We start from the raw sequence: 20,344 nt of genomic DNA, 5'->3' as shown, positions 1-20,344 counted from the left end.
CAATGCTCTCTCTTCTTTCAAAAACATTGTAACAAAAGATAAAAAGAAATCCAAAAACTACTGATTTGCTTCTTTTAATAAAAAAGCCAGTAACCAGCATAAAAGCTTCAAATAAAGTAGGTATATCCCTTTTAAAACATGCATGTGATATATTTCCATGATTGTTGTTGATAGCACAATCTAATCTAAGCCATGAATGTATCTCAATCTCAGTTTATTAGCCTTCTTGTTTCTTGTCATTTCTTTCTTTTGTAATCCCAATGTTTTCTTTTAATTGGAATGAAAAAGGCATAACTTTGACAAAAAAAAAAGTCTTCAAAAGGGGTGGGTTAGCATTCATGTCACTAGTCAAAATACCAAAGAGAATAATAATAATACAATGGAAGAGTTTAAGTATACCGGGAACACCGATATTCCAATTATTTTAACCGTTGATTTAAATTTTAAAAAATATATGTAATATATATTAATTGAAAAATCAACAGTTAAAATAACTGAAACACCGGTGTTTTCAGTACACTTAAAATTTTTCCTATGTTATATACTAGTAACTATTCTATTCTCGTAAAGTTATCTTGTATATTGTATCGGTGTTTTCAGTACACTTAAAATTTTTCCTATGTTATTTATATACTAGTAACTATTCTATTCTCGTAAAGTTATCTTGTATATTGTATATCTTTACAAGATAACAGTATTAGTCAAATATGTTGAATTATTTAACGACTTTCATGTAAAATTGTCTTCATGTGAGTGTTTGCCTTATATATTATGAGCTTCATATATATTCATAGATTGATAAAGCAGACATCACAAATATACCCCTGTAATGTCTTCCTCTAAGAATTATGGTTGAAGACACCATTTGCTTCTTAAGGGACAAGTGAATTTCTGTGTTTGACATATAAATAATTAAGATCCCATATGGTATTTTTTATAAGCACCAAAGTTGGTTTCAGCTTTTCAAGAAGTAGTCTTGTGAGAAGTCTCATTCCATGACTCTGCTGGTTGTAAGCAAAAGCTATGCTTTGAATTAATGTTGTTTGGAGGTATCTTCCATTTTGACAATGTCACATTGTCACTGTTATGATACTTTGTCAATATCTGGTCCCTTGTATCTGCAGCATTTAATGTTGTTTTGGTGCATTCATTGATTGGTTTTTATGCCAAATTCTGACACCAAAAACATGCATCACAACATAAAGTGGCACCATTCTGGTTTCAAGCAATTCAGCTTCATGAACACCACAACAACAACAACTGTTTCAGTTTCCACTCACAAGCGCTCCATCAGGTTATTATTTTTCATTTTTAACTTTCTTTGTTTTTTTTTAAATAGAAAATTAACATTGAAGAATTTCCTGTTCTTTCTTTTTTCAGTAAGTTGCATCCTTTACTCTAATGACACATTTTTTCTGTCTTCCAGCACATTAATTTCTGAATCATTGGTACTGTTCTAGTCCTTAGCATTACAACAAATTTTAACATGATCGTTTCGTTAAGAAAGGTCAATTATTGGAGGAATTTACTAAACAAAAATAATAATTACAGAATTAAAAGACAAAAATTTCACCTTACTCTACCCTACCTAGTAAAATATCAATGGTGGAAATGATCAATTAATCTACTCTTCATTAACAACAAGATCAATATTAACTATACACAATTAATTAATTAATTAATTAATTAATTCTCTGTAGCATATGAACATGATAGGATCAAAGAACAAATTAAAGCAGGTAAATTTAGAGAAGAGTGATGAGAATGAAGAGAAGAAGAGCAGCAATGAAAGAGTACTTGATTGCAGCGACAAGAATGGCGAAGGAGATGAACAACAGCTGCCAGAGAACTTGAACACTCGCCCATGTCAGAATCCCGGTCAACCCAAGCGCAACCACGTTGTCTGGGTCAGGGTCAAAAAGGGAATTCCAACTCAAACTGAAAATTGTTCTTCTTTCTTTGCTGAAATTCTTCTTGTCATCTTCTTCTTCTCCATTGGAACCACTGGGTTTTTGTTCTTCTTTGTCTTCCACTTCCCTCACGGCTTCGTTATTCTCCTCTTCCTTCTTCTCGTTGTTCGCTGCAAATACCAGGAGTCGTTGTGGTTTCGGAGAGTGAAGAAATTGAGGTTTGACAGAGAAAAATTGCTTGCGGCGACGAAAGAGGGGGCCTGCTACTGTGATTGGGATTGTGATTGAGGGTCTCCATGAGAAGGATGTGAACCTTGCCATGGAAATTGGGATTGTTAGGGTTTCTTTCATGAAATTGAGAAAGAGGGATTTGCAAAACGGAAAGATGAGTTAGGGTTTAGAGGTTAAACGGTGCATTTCATTTTCTCTTTTTATTTAATTTAAATTCGTCCAAAAATTAGGGTTTTTTTGGAAATAAAAAAAGTTAGGGGGCTAAAATGATATTTTATCTTTTATATCTTCTTAAGTTATAACTTAAAAGCTGGTTGGATAAGTAGTTAGTTCAATTGTCTGTATAAATAAATAACTAATAATAAATGCAAAAATTCAAGTACAGTTGACTTCACGTGAAGTTGATAGTTGGGAGTCGTTAGATGAAAATTTAGTTAAATCAATTAAATCATTATCAACTTCACGTGAAGTTGACTGCACTTGAGTTTCCAACAATAATAAATTATCCGTAATAAATTAGTCTTTAGTTTGTGGAACGAAAAATAGTGTAAAAAACTAAAAAGATATCAATTAAATTATAGAATCTTACTGTTTCTTAGGAACATGATGCTAAATTAATCTGACAGTATATAGTTTCTTATATTGGATGTCATGTGGCTTAAGACATATATATAATATAATCAGCAGTTAGTTTTAGAAATGAAGGTTCTATTATTGTTTTTATCTGCATGCCAAACCTGGCCCAATGAACAACTTGTTTGAACTTTGAGTTAGTTCAGCAGTGATCTTCAGCAGTGTTAATTTTAATAATGTTTCTTTGTCTAAACTTGCTCTTGTTGACTTTTTGATACCATGTGGCAGTGAGCCAATGAAAAATAGAGCCATGGAAGAAGAACAAGTAGAGAACATCATTCAACCTTCTTATCACCCTAAAATGGTATCTCTCTTTTGTCTCTTTAAATCTTTATGAGCATCTTAGAATAATGACTGTCAGTTATGGAAGTTTTCTTTCTTTTTTATCATGAAAAGGAACTGGGAGAACTCAAGCAAAGCATTGAATCCAAGAAGAGGCAATACCATAATATGGATCTTCAAAGTTCTTTGACTCAAGAGGTAAAAATATTATTTAGATTTGAGTCAAAGAATGATGTGTCTTTTTTCTATGTATATATTCATTATCTTTTTGTGCATTTCTGAAGATTCTGCAGCTTCAAAAACGATTGCAGCAACAATTTGTGATAAGGCGTGCATTAGAGAAAGCATGTTACCTACCTTATTCACAGGATGCTACATTAGAAAATTCAATACCTAAGGTACATTTTTTTTTAACTCTCTAAATGGATTGAAATTTGTTTGGTCTTGTTTCTGACTATGAATTGTATTTATCTTATAGGCTGCCAAAGAACTGATTAAGGAGATTGGAATATTGGAATTAGAAGTTGTGTATTTGGAACAACACTTGCTATCTTTGTATAGGAGAAGATTTGATCAACAAATTACAACTCTATCAACCAAGGAAAGAAGATTGGAAACAGCTTCTGACATTGAAAGAGGAACTGTTGAAGGTGCTACCTCAGAAAAGGAAGCTACAGTTATGCAATATAGTAACATTTCACCCAGTAATAATAATTCAACTAACTGTGAGGTCAAGGAATATTACAACCAGCTGGTACCTGATACCGTTTTAGGCTCTAGCATTCATCGATGTCACTCAGAACTATCTCAGCGATCGGTATGCTTAGTTGAAGCTTCTCCTGAGCACATTAAGAGCAAAACTCTAGACAATTACCATTCTCTGCCATTATCCATGCTAGAAGTAAGTTTGATAAATAAAAGTATACTAGTAGTTGTATTTTCATATGCAACTGTTTATAATATGTGCCTTCAACATTTTGTTTCCACAGCAAGCTCAGTGTGCTAAATCCAGTTCAACCAGCCTGGGAGAGCATCTGGGGAATTTCTATGTTGATAATGTTCCAGAGACGCCGAATTGGCTTTCTGAAGAGATGATTAAGTGCATATCCGCCATATATTGTGAACTTTCAGAGCCATCTTCTCTTGGTCTTAAAAATGTTTCATCCTCTATTTCATTTTCATCATCTGGTTATGAACTTTCTTCAGAGAGCCAGAGTAGTAAGTTGGGATCGCAGTGGAAGAAGCGTTCCTCCTTCAATTTGAACTCCACTAACCCTTTCCATGTCAAAGGATCAAAAGAATTTAGTGAACCTTACTGTTCAATGGTAAGGATTCAGCAACTATGTACAGATGATCAGAAACTAAAAGAGATTGAATACATGCTACGGAGATTCAGGTGAGCCATCTTATAGTGCTTATCCTTTAATTCAAATTCATGTTTTCACCCAGAAACAATGCATTAAAACTTAAAAGCTTTACCATGAAAGCTAAAGAAGCAAAACTAGTATAAATGTAAAAAACCTGACATTATAATCTCTTGCAGGTCACTTGTTTCTCGGCTGGACGAAGTTAATCCTAGAAACCTGAGGCATGAAGAGAAGCTAGCCTTTTGGATTAATGTGCACAATGCATTAGCAATGCATGTAAAATTTATACATATGTAATCTGCTTTAATTAGTGCATGGTATTGAGCCCTTAAACCAAATCTTACCCTATGCTTCATTGTTCTCCACAGGCCTTATTAGTATATGGAGTTTCAGCCAATAATGTTAAAAGAATGTCTACAGTACTTAAGGTATGATGTTCACTCATAACACTGCAAGGATTTGACTCAGTTTTAATGCTCACTAACATAAGCTAGTGAATATTTCAGGCTGCATATAACATTGGGGGTTATACTATAAGCTTAGACCAGATACAAGACTTCATTTTAGGGTGCAGATTGCCTCGTCCAGGACAAGTAAATCTAAAAATTCTGGAAACTTGTACTTGGAACCTGTATTCTTATTTCATGTTAGCAAGAAAACTAGTTTTTGTAGAGACTAGAGACCTGTTATTGTTATCTTACCACAGAAATTAACTTTATTTTTTCTTTAAACAGTGGCTGCGGCTGTGGTTTCCATCAAAGACAAAATCCAAGGTTAGAGATGCAAGAAAAGGATTCGCCATACGTCGTCCAGAACCTTTGTTAATATTTGCGCTTTGCTCGGGAAGCCATTCTGATCCTGCGGTATACTTCTGATCTTTCTGTATTAGTTGCAGTTGTTTAACTAGTATAAACATAAACCTTGATGTTTGGTCTTATTTCCCACTTCACATGATAACTCAAGAAAACATAATTAGTACCATTGTCATGGGTATATTTTAAAACATATTCTTGCATTTATGTAGCTACAAGACATCTTAGAATCTCATCTGGGCTTGGTTGTTATTTTGGCAGCTACATGTGTACACACCGAAGAGAGTCCTTGAGGAGCTAGAATCTGCAAAAGAAGAATACATTCTGTCCACTACCAGCATAACCAAGGAACAGAAAATAGTAGTCCCGAAAATAGTCGAGTCTTTTGCAAAGAGTTCAGGTCTGGGAGCATTTGATTTGATGGAGATGGTTAAGCCTTATTTACCTGATTCTCAGAGGAAAAGCATTAGGGAGTTTCAGTCTAGAACAAGCTGGAAAGGCATTGAATTAGCCCCTCATAACTTCACTTTCCATTATCTGTTGTCAAAGGAACTAGGTTAGTAATCTCACAGGTGTAATGTGCAAGAAGGAAATGTGTCTGCCACTCTGCATAATTGGTGAATAATAATTTGCCTTTGGGTCTATGAGGATATTGAGTTAAATGGCAACACTTCAAGGGAAGGGATTGTAGCAGAGAATGATCTTACATTGGATAGCAAGCTACAATCTGAAAACTATGGAAGCCTGGACTATTATACTATTGTTGAATTGACCTTTTTTTTCTCCAAATTTATGGATGTATATTCTTTACCTCAACATCTGCTATGGCTGCAGGATCAATCGCAAATTCAGTTTTTTTCTTTTGAATGTCTACTCAGTAGAAATCTGTATTGCCATCCAGAAATACTAATGCAAAATTTTGTAGCTTTTGGGTCAAGTAGCATAAGAAGGTATGGAGAATTGTTGAAAAATAATTTCATTTACTCCTAAAATTTCTATGATCTTACTATGATACAAATAACAAAATCACAAAATTTCATAAGCACTAAGCATTAATCCATCTTCCTGATCCTTAAGTAATCAAATATGAGCTGTTGGGCACCACCTTTTTGTCATGAATAATTGCCTTGACAAAAGCTAAGTGTACAAAAGCTCCAATCCAAAAGTAATAAACTCTGACATATCTGTCTCCATAAAAGTTTGCATGCTCCTTTGACGGTCAAACTTTAAATCATTTTGCTAACATATGATTCTATGTTGCTGTTTACATAGTTGCAAAGATTTCCTGTCACAGAATAAAATGATTTTTCTTAAAATACCTTGGACAATATGCAGTAAAGATGATATTGGCAATGAATTGAGATGCATATACGTGTAAAGACTGTATAATAAATTCATTTATGCAATGGTTTCTCCAACCGTGCCGCATTGAAATGTGATCATATGATCACAAAATGGAAAATTATGCCCTCTACAATATTACCGAGTTTGACAAATCTTCTGTTGGAAAATAGACTTCCAAAATAATATTTTAGCTACTAGTTCTGTGAATGGTAAATACAAATTTACATTCAAGCACAATCAAGTTGCATATATTGCATCTCCTTTTGTATGAGATGCATCACCAGAAGTGAATACATGAATACCATCTGCCACATATATCCAACTGCAACCAGCAACCTTCTTAGCCTCTTTTTCTCTCATTTTCTCTCTTATTCTTCCCTTCTCATCCCATTTCCCTTTGGCAGCATAAAGATTGGCCAATTGCACATACCGAGACCCATTATCGACATCAATCTTTAACAGTTTCTCTTCTGCCTGTTTGACAAGGTCTGTATTGTTGCTCATTTGACAAACATTAAGAAATGCACCCCAGATTGTAGCATCTATCTGTATAGGGATCTTCCTAATAAATTCTACTGCCTTTTCTAGTTGATTAGCCCTTCCATACATATCAACAATACATGCATAGTGGTAATTATCAGGCACTACATTGTACTCTTCTTCCATGGAAATGAAAATATTTTCTCCTAGTTCTACTAATCCCCGATGCCGACAAGCCGAAAGGAGTGCAACAAAAGTAATTGCATCAGGCTTGACACTTTTCTTCGACATCTCCTCAAAAAGCTGAATAGCTTTATTTTCAAGCCCATGGTGAGCATAACCAGCTATCATAATATTATACGAGATTGCATCTCTGTTGCTATTGTTAACTAGTCTAAAGATTTTCTCAGCATGCATAATATTCCCACATTTTGAGTACATATCAACCAAAGCACCCAGCAATTTCTCATCCATGAGGAATTTCATTCTCAAGATGTAAGCATGAATCTGCCTTCCCAAACTAAGGGCTGCTTGCATTGTACATGCGCCAAGCACGCGAATAATGATCATCGCTTGAGGAACTAGAGCTTTTGTAGATATATACTCTCTGAAGAGTTTGAAGACTGCCTCGCATTGTTGTGATTTGACATAACCTGAAAATAAAGCTGTCCAGGCAACATAACTTCTTTCTGTAAGTGAATTGAAGAGCCTTTGAGCTTCTATCATGTTACCTTGAGATGAGTAGCATGTAATCAATGAAGAAACTGCAAATGGATTCTCAATCCCAATTCCTGCATGGACTAACTCCGCACATCTAATATTCCCACACCTACAGTAGAGATCAACAATGCCACTGCTAATAAATTGATTTGAAATGCAACCATTTCTCAACACCCAAGCATGAACACAGTTGCCTAATTTCAAGCACTTTAAACCAGAGCAGGTACTCAAAACACTAGCCAAAGTGTGTTCATCGCAGCCGATACCATTTTCAATCATCTCGGCAAACAAGGCAAGTGCCTTCTCCATATAGCCATTCTGAGCATATCCTACAAGCAACGTATTCCAGGATACAATGTTATTTAATTCATGATTTTTCCAAAACAAATTCAAAGCCATGTCCATCTCTCGTTCCCTACAACAAGCTGCAATCATTGCATTCTTTGAAACCAAATCCACCATCCCATCACAACCACTAAACACGTTGCATGCTTCGTGAAAAGAACCACATTTAGAGTACATGTCAATAAGAGAGCTTGTTGCAAACTTGCTTGAATCATTTGCAGTTTTCACCATGTATGAATGTATTTGCTTCCCATGGTACCCCATGCCTAGCTTGGCAGTCAAGTTAAGCATGGTTGTCAAAGTGATCTCATCAATCCCAACCGTGTCGCGCGCAGATTGCATTGCAGCAAAGAAATCAAGTGCCTCGGTTTCATAACCATCAGCGCCGACATAAGCCGACAACATGGAATTGTAAGCAACCAAGTCCTTGTGGGAGGCAGAATCGAAAAGTGATCGTGCTCGAGGCAAATTGTGTGCTTTTATGTAGGCCATAATAATGGCATTCCAAGAGAATTCATTTCGTTGATGCATTCCATCGAACACTTTCTGTGCCTCTTGAACAAAGCCATGGTTCGAGTACCTGTGAATGAGTTGATTACAAGTAAAAATGCTTGATGCCAAACCAGATTTTATAGCAAGGACATGATCATGGTACACCAGAGCATCTCTCACTCTCAAATGCCTCATTGCCCAACAATCTGCATTGGAATTTCACACCTTTGGTTTTTGCTTATGACTAACTTTTCCTTGATAAAATTTCACCATAAGCTTTCCCATCCTTCTAACCTTCATATATCATCATTTAATGCACTATTCCTTGTATTAATTAATTATTATTGTTGTTATTATTTATTAATGGAAATACTTAAATTTTACCATGAATCTTTCCAATGCCTACAAATATTATTTACTGTAAAGCTAATTTTTTGGGGCAAAAATTCAACAATTACTTTCATAAATATTACCTCTTGGTAAAAAAGAAAGATATTGGAATTAATATTTTGTCTTTGGGAGAATTTTGAGAAAAGGGAAAAGTTGGATTCTGTTTCCAAATTGTATGACTGTTATGAAGCCAAGGCAAATTGGGCGAGTGAAGAGTGTGATCTTCACAATTCACAATCTTGCCACTCAGACAGCGACACAAGAACAGAGGAAAGAGAGTATTTTTGGCACTTTTCTTTTTTCTCCCCTTTGATTGAAACTTAGGTCACACTGTCACAGCCACAACTCAAAGAAAGAGAGAGAGAGAGAAAATAGAAATGGAAGAAGAGGGAATAGGGTTAGTGTTTGCCAGAGCTACAGAACTCAGATTGAAGATTAGCAATTGCATCCACACCGCCACCGCCACCGCCACCACATCTAACCACGCGCCTCCCACTCTCAATGGCCCGTCACCTTCCGCCGCCGACGACGATGATGACGAAGCTACTGATAGGCTTCTCAAAATTTGCGATGCTCTCGAAACCTTGGAGACCCAGCTTGCTTCCTTGCAGGTTACCCCACAAAACTCTTCTGTTAAAAATCGAATATTTTTCAATAGGGTTTCTGATTTGGGGTTTTTCAGTTGTGGTTACTAGTTGTAAGGGAGTCATGGTTCATTTATTAGAAACATGGGTTATCTTTGTTTCTTTCTTTGGATAAAGTTTCCTTTTTTGTTATTCTTTTTAATTGTCTGAGGAAGTTTGAGATTTTGAATTTGTTACAATGCTGCTAACTACAGTTTGTAAGAATAAAGGTAGCTATACCAGTTATACAAGTTTACCAGTTTAGGTACCCTAATCGAGTTTAGAAATTGAGTTTCAAGATTCAAGTTTATTATTCTAGGTTTACACTCTAGTTTGGAAGTTTTTTCATAAGGTGCTATGTAGATTATTGTTGAAGCTTATTGGTATGTTTGACTTATAATCTTGATATTGCTTTAGTCTTGGTGGTTATGTTTATGTAAGATTTTGTTGGTTGTCCTATTCTCTGGGAAAAGTGTTCTATGTATGGTTGATAAAATGTTTGGGAATCTTAATTTTTGTGTTCAATTTCCAGGTTCTACAACAACAGCAGCGATATGAAAGAGAAACTGCCTTGGCTGACATTGAGAGCAGTCGTAAGGTGTTAATCGATAAGCTGAAGGAGTACAAGGGTAAGGAATTGGATGTGATACATGAAGCTTCCATTTTTGCTAGCGAAACTGTCGAAACCAATAATGATCTGCTACTCCCTCCGTATCCAAGCCGCCCCCCATATTCCATGTCTCTGGACAAGGAGTATCTGTCGCAAATCCCTTCTGTGAATAAGTCCGGTCGCAATGGATTAATCACACTCGATCCAATGATTGAGGCAAAAAACAGCCTAGGTGATAAGGAGCAAAATCGTGCTGCAAATGAAGATAAAAGTTTAAGAAAAGGGTTGGGATATTTCATAACTTCTGCAGCCAAAACAATGCTTACAGTTGCTGGAGTGGTATCAATATTAAGTGTGTCTGGCTTTGGGCCTAATCTGGGGAAGTTAGGCGTCCGATTCAATGTACAAGACCGGCGTCAAAGAACAGAAGATGAGAATGAAAGATCTGCTGCCCAGAATGTGAAGCATAGATCAATTACTCAGTGTCCGCCTGGTAGAATTTTGGTGACGGAAAATGGGGAAGCTCGATGTCTTGTGAAAGAGAGAGTGGAAATTCCATTTTCGGCTGTTGCTTCAACACCTGATATAAACTATGGATGTGGTTAACCACATCACTTGTCCCTCTGTCTTTTGTTTCTGTTTCTTGTGGATATGCAACTTCATCAAAATAAAAAAAAAATTATGAAGTTAATCAAAGTTGGCTAGTGATGTCATGGTTTATGGTAGTTGAATTTAGGTAAATGAAGTTAATCAAAGTTGGCTCTTTCTTTCTTTCTTTTCTTTTGGTTGTGAGAAATTTTTGTTTATCTCAATTGTTTGATGGTGTTGAGCTCATCAGTAGTGATGCTTCAGTTGCATACATGACACATTTTGCTTACAATTGACAAAACCGATAGAACACAAATTCCTAAGTGATCACAGCTGGTTAGAATTGAGATAGTTCTGTCTTCCATCTTAGTTTGACTTGTGAGAGATGACTCTTGGCCAGGAAAAATGCTTGCTCTAGTCCCCTTTATATTAAAAGTTATGACCGAGTTAGGGACTTAATTGAAGAATGTTGTGGACACAGAAGTTGTATTTCTGAAATGCTAGCATAAATTAGTTCATCAAAGATGTTTAGTGGCTCAAGTGGGTAAGGTGAATGCTATAGTGTCTATCACTTTGTACCTAAGTTACTAAAAGAGGTAAATAAATTATATTTAATAAATTTTATATGATTTATTTTTTATTTTAAATATTTTATTTTTTACTTTAAAAGGGAAGTTAGACAATTTAGGCACCATAACAAAGGCACCGTAGAACTCACCATAAAGTAATATCTACCAAGTACCAACTTCATTGATCCTCTACAGCTGTCATGTGTTTTCTACTCTCTTTTCCTGCTTTGCTGGGACACCCCTTCACTCTAACTTTTGTTCTTTCTGCCTCCTTAGCTTTATTTGCATTTGGAGTGAATTTTTTAAAATAAAATTATGTATATATCTCATCTATGATCACATCTAACCTTTTTGTATGCAAATGATTGATATTGGTTTCCATTTCTCAGTAAGAAAATAAATACTGACTCACTCACCTTAATCATCAGTAAAATTTAAGCCTTATAAGACTAGGTCAACTTGTCACATGAAATCATATATTTTAATTGAAAATTCAATAAAAAACAACTAACATGCAATCAAATTTGACCAGTTTCATGGGTCATTGCTTACGCAAGAAGAGAAGTACAAATTTCCAAAGTTTTGATTGCAAATGGGCACAATACAATGGTTCATTCAAAACCATGTCTTGTTTCTCTTGTAAGTTGGGGCTGCATACACTATAACAATAACAACTACAGCACCTAGTTTTCTGTGCCCCTAGTAATGCTACTTTAGTACTTTTCTTTATCAGATAAGAACAACAAAAGAATTAACTGAACAATCATATCTGACCAACAAAGCATGCCAATTAACCCAACTATACTGGAATGGCTCCCCATTGCAATGAAGAGCCAACTTCTTCTCCAAGTTACACTATATATAAACTTTACCAAACCAACAAGCTTCAACATCAAAGGTTCCCCTCAATCACTTCCATAACCTTTCACAAAACTCTTAACTACTAGAGAATGAGCACCCTGGAGGCAACAGCATTCACTGAAGAGCAAGAAGCTCTTGTGGTCAAGTCATGGAATGCTATGAAGAAGAATTCTGCTGAACTTGGTTTCAAGTTTTTCCTTAAGTAAGTCATTTGATAACTCCTTCAGCCTCTTCAAATTCTTATTATTTACAACATGTATTACTCAACTATAAGTTTAATTTTGATACACGGTAAAATATTTTACAATGTTATTCAATTATAGTCATTCTTTTTTATGACCATTTACATAGTTAATAGAGAAAAACACTTGACAGTATATTAAAGTTAAATTTATTAATGAATTGACCAAACTTTTTGTAGGATATTTGAGATTTCTCCATCAGCTCAGAAACTGTTTTCATTCTTGAAAGACTCAAAAGTTCCTTTGGAGCAGAATCCCAAGCTCAAGACACATGCCGTGACTGTATTTGTTATGGTAATAAGTTTAATTTGCAAGCTCCCTCCTTTGACTTTTGTCACCATTTGAATCCAAGAACAAATAATGTCCAATAGGTCACTACATCTTCTAATGTTTTGTGTTATTGCAGACATGTGAATCAGCAGTTCAACTTCGAAAGGCTGGAAAAGTGACCGTGAGAGAATCAAACTTGAAAAAAATGGGTGCTACCCATTTCAGAGTTGGTGTTGTAGATGCACATTTTGAGGTAAATAACATAACTTTGAATGTAATAACATCATTGCTCATCTCATATTTACTAAGACTCTGTTATATGCATTTTTTGTTTGAAAAGGTGACAAAGTTTGCACTGTTGGAAACAATAAAAGAAGCAGTGCCTGAAATGTGGTCACCAGCCATGAAGGAAGCATGGAGTGAAGCTTATGATCAGCTTGTTGGTGCCATCAAATCTGAGATGAAACCCTCTGCTTAATTAATTAATCAATTCCCTTAGCTTTAATTGAATAAAAATGAAATCATAGTGCCCTCTTTGTACATTAAAGCATTGAGTGCTTTGGTGTGTTAAATTGTACTTTATATTGTTGCGGGTTGATACTTACGGATTTAATAAATAATATTATTTGAATAATGTTACATGAACAACAATAAATAATTTATATCCATATTTATAAATTATTTTTATTTAGTATTTAGCCAACAATTTATATTTATATTTATAAGAATTTTATACATAAAAAATATATAATTTAATATTTATAGATTTAATAAATAATTTGACTGATATGATATGATGATTCCACGTGCACCACCAATACAGAGCATTTTTATAATGAAAATTGTTATCTTCTATTGCTAGATTATAAATTATAAATTGGAAACACATTATATTGTCTCACTCGAGGAAGCTGAGTTTTATTTTATTTTATTTTCTCCGATCTCAATAACTTTAATATGGAGATAATTGGATAAACCTTAAATATGTATTTTATTCCCTTCATATATCCAACTTATCAATATTATTGGTCTAATTCTTTCATGTGGTTCTAGCTAGCGAGGAGATTATTATTATTATTATTGCTATTACATAGACAGCCGGTTCTAAGATATAATTCGTCTTGCTTAACGCTTGAACTCATTTGTTTTTGGAGTGAATGAATTATGCATAATAAACACCTGTAAAAATACTCCAACACTTAAATTAAAAAATAAGTAAAATAGTAAAAATAATATTCAGAATAAATGACATACCTCTTTTTATTAAATCTTATTGTATTTATAAAATTGTTATCTTTATTAACTATTATTGGCATTATCGAAACTGTTTAAACAGCTTTAGCTAATTATTTGATAATTGCATCTTAATAACTCGTTTGGGTGTGTTTAAAGAGATTTACCAAAAAAATTGTGTTAATTTAAATTTGCGCGTGGTTATTTAATAACTATGCATAATTGTATTTCCTTTGGCATGTTAGAATAAAAACTTGACCATATAACTTTTTTTTTTTAACCTCAAACAAATTAAGGTGCTTGCATGGAGTTGATAAATGCTTATTGGTTGCTTAATTATAGATATTTTAATTTGTTCTCCTGGGCTATTGCCTTTTCTAAATCAATAGGAGTTGGGAAAAGTGATGAGATAATAATAAACTAACTGAAAAATAAAAGATATAAATTATAAAGAATAAAATTAAAGTAAATGGACAAGTTCTCAAACCAATTGCTAGCCACATGTCCACCCTTGTTTTCAAAAATATATTTTTTAAGTAAATACTCTTTCTCATTTCTAACTATTTTTAATTTATTAGTTCTCCATCATTAAAATAACTTATTTAAACGACAATATAAATAGTAATTTATTAATATATCAAGGATTCATTTAGAATAATAAAGACTGCTAAGTTAATTATTTAAATGGTTGAGAATTAATTAAAAATTTTTAAATTATAAAAATTTTTTATCTTTTAAACAAATGATAAAGAATAGATTTTTAGTATTAAATGTACACATTGAAATCAAAGTGACACATATATAATGGGTTATTGATAAAAAAATTCTAATATTGTATGCCTATTAAATAATAAATTCTTTAGTCTTTTAAATATGCAACAGTAGAATATTGAATATATTTATTGAATATTATTACAATTTTTTAATGTTTCATTTTTATTCTTTAATTAAGAAATGTAATAGTATTTATTTTTTCACAATATATCAATTAAATAGAAACTAAGTATACCTTCTTATAATTAACAACAGTACTATATAGAATGGAGTACAATGAGTACGTACTCTTTTAAATTGTTTTGTTAGGATTTTGTTTAAAACAGAATTCTTATCCCATTTCAAAGCCATTTAAAATACATTCTCTCTTGTATTTTCTGATTGATTCTCCCACAATTTTGAAAATCAATGTCTGATGCTCATGAACGTGCTTACAGTCTAAATGTAAAATTCACGACGAAAGATGCTTTGGATCAAGACACCACGCAAATACATCACACGTTTTCAGCACATTTGCCAGTGCTGTGGCAATGGCTTTGAAACTGAAGCATCAAGAACTCAGCACTCGTGTGTGAAGTATCGTTCGTTTCTTTTCAGTTCGCTGTTTTTCTTTCTAAAACTAAGCAAATCTAATTAGTTTTCTGTTTTGCACTAGTAAATTGGCTTTAGCAATAGAAGAATGGTACAGCAGTTGAGATTTTTGCTGAAAAAGAATTTTTTATAGTTGGAGTACATCTAAATAGCTTATGTGATTCACTATACCCAATACATAATTTTCTTATTTTATACAACCTTTTCTTGAAAAGGTTGTCATTATGGGTGGTTTTAATGCTATAGTGAGCTTCGATGAGAAGGAGAGGGTTAAAATCAACTTTATCTATTTATGAATTTGTGAATTTTATTAATTAAAGGATTTGGATATGATTGGAAGAAGGTTCACATGGACTAATAGGCGACGAGAGCAGGACCAAATCAAACGGCTTGACTATGCACTTGCAAACAGTGAGTAAATGGATTATTTTTCGTCAGCCTCGCAGTCTTGGCTTGCAGAAAATGGTTCAGATCATGCGCCTATCCTTCTTGATACAAATCTGGCCATGAAAAAATCTGAACAAAAATTTAAGTTTCACGATAGGTGTGGTGTGATTTAGTAGAAATTCGAGTAATTATGACTGAAATTTGGAAGGAATGGGTGGATATGACTAAGCAATGTTTGTTTTAGCTCAAAAATAAAGCATTGTCGGCATCGTATTGTTCAATGACAGCAACAGAAGAACACACATCTCAGTTTGAATTTTTCAGAGAGGAGGGTATTACAAGGGAAGAATAAATTGAAGTCATAAACTTGAGAGTGTTTACTTTAGGAAGAAAAGGTACTAGAAGGAGAAATCTTGTGTAAAGTGGCTAAAAGAAGGGAAAAAAAATACAAGTTTTTTCACTAATCATTCCAATCCAAAATCCGGAAAAATAAAATTTATTAAAAACTAGAAAAGAATGATGGTACGTATGCTACCACCAGTGAGAAAATTGCACAAGTAGCTAAAAGATACTTCAAGGATATCTTTAAATCGATTGACCAAGCTAATTCGACACATGCATTCGAAGATTTTGAAATCAAAGTTTCAGCAACCATGAGCAGAAATTTAACTAGATCGGTCAATTTTGATGAGGTAAAACGTGCGGTCTTTAGTATTCACCCTAGAGCACCCTTGATGATGATAAATTTACAGCTAAATTCTTTCAATTCTATTGTAGTTTAGTAGGAGAAGATGTTTTTAAGGCTGTTCACAGTTTTTTTTGTTAGTGATAGACTATTCAAGAACTTCAACTATACACAAATCTGTCTCATTCCCAAAATTCTTTATGCAAAGGATATGACACAGGTTAGACTCATCAGCCTTTTTTCAGTTGTATATAAGATTATTTCTAAAGTATTAGTCCATCGGCTACAGAAATTAATGACTTCGCTGATCAGCCCTAATCAGAGTGCCTTTATTAAGGGTAGATTGGTTTTAGATAATGTTCTAGTTGCTCATGAATGTATGCACTATCTAAAGACAAAGAAGAGGGGCATGCATATCGACCGAAAGGGTTGTTAAATTGGATATGAGCAAAGTCTATGATCGTGTTGAGTGGCATTTTCTTTGGTTTATTTTGGAGAAACTGAGATTTGAATCTAGGTGGATTGGTTGGATATAGGAAGTGGTGACTATAGTTTCTTATTATGTCGTTGTTGAAGGACAACCTTTTGGTTTTTTAAACCAAATAGAGATATCCGTCAAGGAGATCCTCTACCTCCCTATCTTTTTCTTTTCTGTGCAGAAGGATTATCCTTTTTGCTAAATAAGACAGAGCAAAACGGTCTCATTGAAGGTATTCATATCAATTGAAGATGTCCTACTGTTAATAATTTATTGTTTGCAGATGACTCAATCTTTTTTTACAAAGCGTCAGAAAACAGTTGTGAACATATTAGAAGTCTTCTTTAGTCATATGAGGGGTTCAGTGGCCAAAAAGTTAATTTGCATAAATCACTCTATTCTTTAGTAATAATACTCCTCCTACTGCTCAATTACTACTGGCTCACAAATTGAAATTGCTCGTATTGGTGCACAGGATAAATATTTGGGTCTTCCATCTATAGTCCAAAAATTAAAAAAGGCCACCTTCGGAGAAATCAAGGACAAGGTGAGGAATCGAGTTCAAAGGTGAAAAAGGAAACTTCTCTCCTCTGTAGATAGACATGTTCTAATCAAAGCTGTTGGAGAGGCTATCCCAATTTATTCATTATCATGTTTCCATCTTTCTGTCACTTTAATTAGAGAGATTCACAATATACTCTCCCAATTTTAGTGGAATCAAAAAGATATAGAGCAAAAAATGGCACGGGTTAGTTGGGATACTCTGACAAGACCGAAATTGAAAGATAGACTAAGTTTTAAGGACCTAGGGGTTCAGAATTTGGTGCTGTTAGCAAAACAATGTTGAAAAGTTGTCTCTCAACCACAATCACTCCTATCTAGATTCCTCAAAGGTAAATATTTTCGATACAGATCTATAATGAATGCAGAGATCAGAGCAGTACCTTCGTGGGGGTGGTGTAGCATATTGGAAGGGCGTAAGGTTGTTGAAAAGGGGTTGGTTTGACGAGTTAGTGATGGGTCCAATATACGAATCTACAGCGATCTTTGGCATGCTCCTTCACATCTTTGTGTTGTCCCTCCATCTAAAACTTTCAATCTGCAAAATCAACCACTATTGACGGTCAAAGACTTAATACTTTCTAATGGTCTGTGGAATCAACCTCTAATTAGAAGTATTTTTTCTGAGGGTAGCATGTGCTAGCAACAACAATTAGGGGGTGGAGAAGATAAAATTTATTGGGCCCTTAATAAAAGTGATTTGTATGAAGTAAGTACTGGGTATCGTGTAACTTATGGGTTCTCGCATCCTCCCATTGAATTTTACCCAGAGATTGTGAAACAACGAAATTTGTGACGAGAACCGTGGAAGCTGAAAATTCCAGCGAAGACTAAGATTTTTCTCTGGAGGGACTTCCATAAAAAGCTTCCAGTTCTACAAAAGCTTCATCATCACATCTCATTGATTCAACCCACTTGCCGAATATACTTACAATTTCTAGAAACAATCAATCATTGCATCTTCCATTGTGAGAAATCAAAGGAAATTTGATCAAAGATGGACTTACTGACTGTTAGAAAGGGTATCGAAGACTCCGATTTCTATGTTGAGTGAAACTTGAGAATGTGGGTCTTGCGTACCCAACCCAATAGTTTCTCTCAAAAGATGATTATGGTAATTTTGAGTTGGTCCTTATGGAATGCTAGGAACAAATTTATCTTTAATAATGTATCAACTAGTATAGAAGAGATAATGTCATCGATTTTGAAACTGCAAAAGAAACTTCAACAAATCTCCAATTCTTAATTGATGAGCACTTTACTTTTTTTTATTTTTCTTATTAGATTATTATATAATATTACCTCTATAGTAGAGTATTGAGATCGAAATCACCTATTTTTTTATTTATCCCATATATAAACACCTATATATATTTCTTTCATTTCATGAATAGAATTATCGAACTAAAAAAAAAGTATACCTTCTTATAACACTCATTGACTTCATATAAAGCAAAAATAACTAATAAAATCTACAAAAAGAAGTAATTATGAACATGAAGGCTGTGCATTTAATTAAGAAAGGAAAGGTTACATTTTAGAGAAAGAAAATAAATAAATAAAAATAACGTGTCAATAATTTTATTGTGTCTTATTATAATAAATAAAATGCAGCACCTTGTTTCTAATTTAGGCACCTGGTATGTTCCGTTGATAGCAACATTAATAATTAAAACAAAATGTAAAAAGAAATCATAGATAACCAAATTAAAGCTTGATTTGCATGCAAGAAGGGTTCTATAAATACTTTAGCTTTTCTACACCATGCTTAGGGTTTCTCATCCACTTCAGTTAATTATTTCTCACATTTCATCTCCTTAGAACTTAGCAATCATGGCACTCACTGCACAGCAAGAATCCCTCATTGTCAACTCATGGGATATGCTCAAGAACAATTCCACAGACCACGGCCTCAAATTTTTCTTGAAGTAATTATAATTAAGCCATTTAATTCCTACATGTTTTCAGTAGTTTTCTTAAGATTCTGCTAACAAGTTTTTTAAAAAAAAAATTAAACTGCATTTGGAAGGAAGATTGAAATTAAAAAACTGAAATTGAGAGACTGAAATTAAATTAAATATCTATAATTTATATTCTATTTGGTATAAAATATATTGGATTGAGTTATATCTCAGTATTATTTTTCAAAAATCTTAATATTCTTACTTTGTGAAAGTAATGAAAAGACTAAAATTTTGGTATCCCGAAATTGATATTTTATTTTCAATCTCTAATCATCAAACACAATAGGAAATCTCAGTGAATAAATGCTATCTTAAACAACCAAAAATAGAAAAAATAATGTTTAAAAGTTATGTATTCACTAATACATTAGATACTTTAAGAATTTACTTTCTTTTCTTATTTAATTTTCTTGAGCTTGCTTATATTGCTACATCATAATGTTCTTTTTTCCCCAACAACTAATCTGAAATCACGATTCCATATTTGCATCAAACTACGTAGAATATTCAGTGCTGCACCAGAAGCAACGGCATTGTTCTCATATTTGAAAGATTCAAGTGTTCCTTTGGACCAAAACCCCAAGCTCAAGACACATGCTACTGTTGTATTTGTCATGGTATATATACTTTAACTTAATTTGGATAAATCATTATAATATATAAAATTTTGATAAATTAAACTATATATATGATTATGTTCATAATTCACAAGCCTCTCACAAATTATAATATATATTTTTAAACTTTATGATGTATATATTACAGATTGCTGAAACAGCTATTCAACTGCGAAAGACTGGAAAAGTCAATGTGGGAGAATCAAACTTAAAACATTTGGGAGCTGTTCATTTAAAATTGGGTGTCACACATGCACACTTTGCGGTATACATTCAATTTCAATG

The 20,344-nt window shown here is 33.7% G+C and overlaps 6 protein-coding genes across 6 annotated transcripts in view; 4 read left to right on the top strand and 2 right to left on the bottom strand.

Moving 5' to 3' along the window:
- Positions 1-765: 765 nt before the first annotated feature.
- On the top strand, positions 766-6,159 carry LOC107476711 (uncharacterized). The gene is made up of 11 exons (XM_016096574.3): positions 766-1,294; positions 3,003-3,078; positions 3,171-3,254; positions 3,341-3,454; positions 3,535-3,957; positions 4,046-4,452; positions 4,600-4,699; positions 4,792-4,851; positions 4,930-5,016; positions 5,158-5,286; positions 5,497-6,159. The coding sequence occupies exons 1-11, from the start codon at positions 1,164-1,166 to the stop codon at positions 5,794-5,796; spliced, it is 1,911 nt and encodes a 636-aa protein (XP_015952060.1). The 5' UTR covers positions 766-1,163; the 3' UTR covers positions 5,797-6,159.
- On the bottom strand, positions 1,356-2,329 carry LOC107476712 (uncharacterized). Its single transcript, XM_016096577.3, has one exon. The coding sequence runs from the start codon at positions 2,259-2,261 to the stop codon at positions 1,746-1,748; it is 516 nt and encodes a 171-aa protein (XP_015952063.3). The 5' UTR covers positions 2,262-2,329; the 3' UTR covers positions 1,356-1,745.
- A 504-nt stretch (positions 6,160-6,663) lies between the features above and the next one.
- LOC107477132 (putative pentatricopeptide repeat-containing protein At3g18840) lies at positions 6,664-8,859 on the bottom strand. Its single transcript, XM_016097090.3, has one exon. It carries the CDS (start codon positions 8,809-8,811, stop codon positions 6,817-6,819), a length of 1,995 nt encoding a protein of 664 aa, XP_015952576.1. The 5' UTR covers positions 8,812-8,859; the 3' UTR covers positions 6,664-6,816.
- A 322-nt stretch (positions 8,860-9,181) lies between these two features.
- Positions 9,182-11,150, top strand: LOC107476713 (plastid division protein PDV2). The gene is made up of 2 exons (XM_016096578.3): positions 9,182-9,617; positions 10,162-11,150. Exons 1-2 carry the CDS (start codon positions 9,384-9,386, stop codon positions 10,843-10,845), a joined length of 918 nt encoding a protein of 305 aa, XP_015952064.1. The 5' UTR covers positions 9,182-9,383; the 3' UTR covers positions 10,846-11,150.
- Positions 11,151-12,275: 1,125 nt separating this feature from the next.
- On the top strand, positions 12,276-13,403 carry LOC107476714 (non-symbiotic hemoglobin 1). Its single transcript, XM_016096579.3, has 4 exons — positions 12,276-12,459; positions 12,679-12,793; positions 12,906-13,022; positions 13,110-13,403. The coding sequence occupies exons 1-4, from the start codon at positions 12,347-12,349 to the stop codon at positions 13,245-13,247; spliced, it is 483 nt and encodes a 160-aa protein (XP_015952065.1). The 5' UTR covers positions 12,276-12,346; the 3' UTR covers positions 13,248-13,403.
- Positions 13,404-19,248: 5,845 nt separating this feature from the next.
- LOC127739576 (non-legume hemoglobin) overlaps positions 19,249-20,344 on the top strand; it is a 1,721-nt gene continuing 625 nt past the window's right edge. The window contains exons 1-3 of the mRNA XM_016097091.3: positions 19,249-19,406; positions 19,945-20,059; positions 20,208-20,324. Of these exons, the coding sequence (XP_015952577.1) occupies positions 19,312-19,406; positions 19,945-20,059; positions 20,208-20,324 (327 nt within the window). The 5' untranslated portion in view covers positions 19,249-19,311. The remainder of the gene's footprint in view (positions 19,407-19,944; positions 20,060-20,207; positions 20,325-20,344) is intronic.

The sequence above is a fragment of the Arachis duranensis genome, chromosome 3 (genome assembly GCF_000817695.3).
Source record: "Arachis duranensis cultivar V14167 chromosome 3, aradu.V14167.gnm2.J7QH, whole genome shotgun sequence".
NCBI classification, from domain to species: domain Eukaryota; kingdom Viridiplantae; phylum Streptophyta; class Magnoliopsida; order Fabales; family Fabaceae; genus Arachis; species Arachis duranensis.
This window is presented reverse-complemented; position numbering and strand designations above follow the sequence as displayed.

Bases quoted from the DNA above. Each gene is read 5' to 3' on its own strand.
- LOC107476711 (XM_016096574.3), top strand. From the start codon at position 1,164: ATGCCAAATTCTGACACCAAAAACATGCATCACAACATAAAGTGGCAC. The intron at 3,958-4,045 runs GTAAGTTTGATA...TTGTTTCCACAG, and splicing joins TGCCATTATCCATGCTAGAA to CAAGCTCAGTGTGCTAAATC. The intron at 4,852-4,929 runs GTATGATGTTCA...TGAATATTTCAG, and splicing joins GAATGTCTACAGTACTTAAG to GCTGCATATAACATTGGGGG.
- LOC107476712 (XM_016096577.3), bottom strand. From the start codon at position 2,261: ATGAAAGAAACCCTAACAATCCCAATTTCCATGGCAAGGTTCACATCC.
- LOC107477132 (XM_016097090.3), bottom strand. From the start codon at position 8,811: ATGAGGCATTTGAGAGTGAGAGATGCTCTGGTGTACCATGATCATGTC.
- LOC107476713 (XM_016096578.3), top strand. From the start codon at position 9,384: ATGGAAGAAGAGGGAATAGGGTTAGTGTTTGCCAGAGCTACAGAACTC. The intron at 9,618-10,161 runs GTTACCCCACAA...TTCAATTTCCAG, and splicing joins CCCAGCTTGCTTCCTTGCAG to GTTCTACAACAACAGCAGCG.
- LOC107476714 (XM_016096579.3), top strand. From the start codon at position 12,347: ATGAGCACCCTGGAGGCAACAGCATTCACTGAAGAGCAAGAAGCTCTT. The intron at 12,460-12,678 runs GTAAGTCATTTG...AACTTTTTGTAG, and splicing joins GGTTTCAAGTTTTTCCTTAA to GATATTTGAGATTTCTCCAT. The intron at 13,023-13,109 runs GTAAATAACATA...TTGTTTGAAAAG, and splicing joins TTGTAGATGCACATTTTGAG to GTGACAAAGTTTGCACTGTT.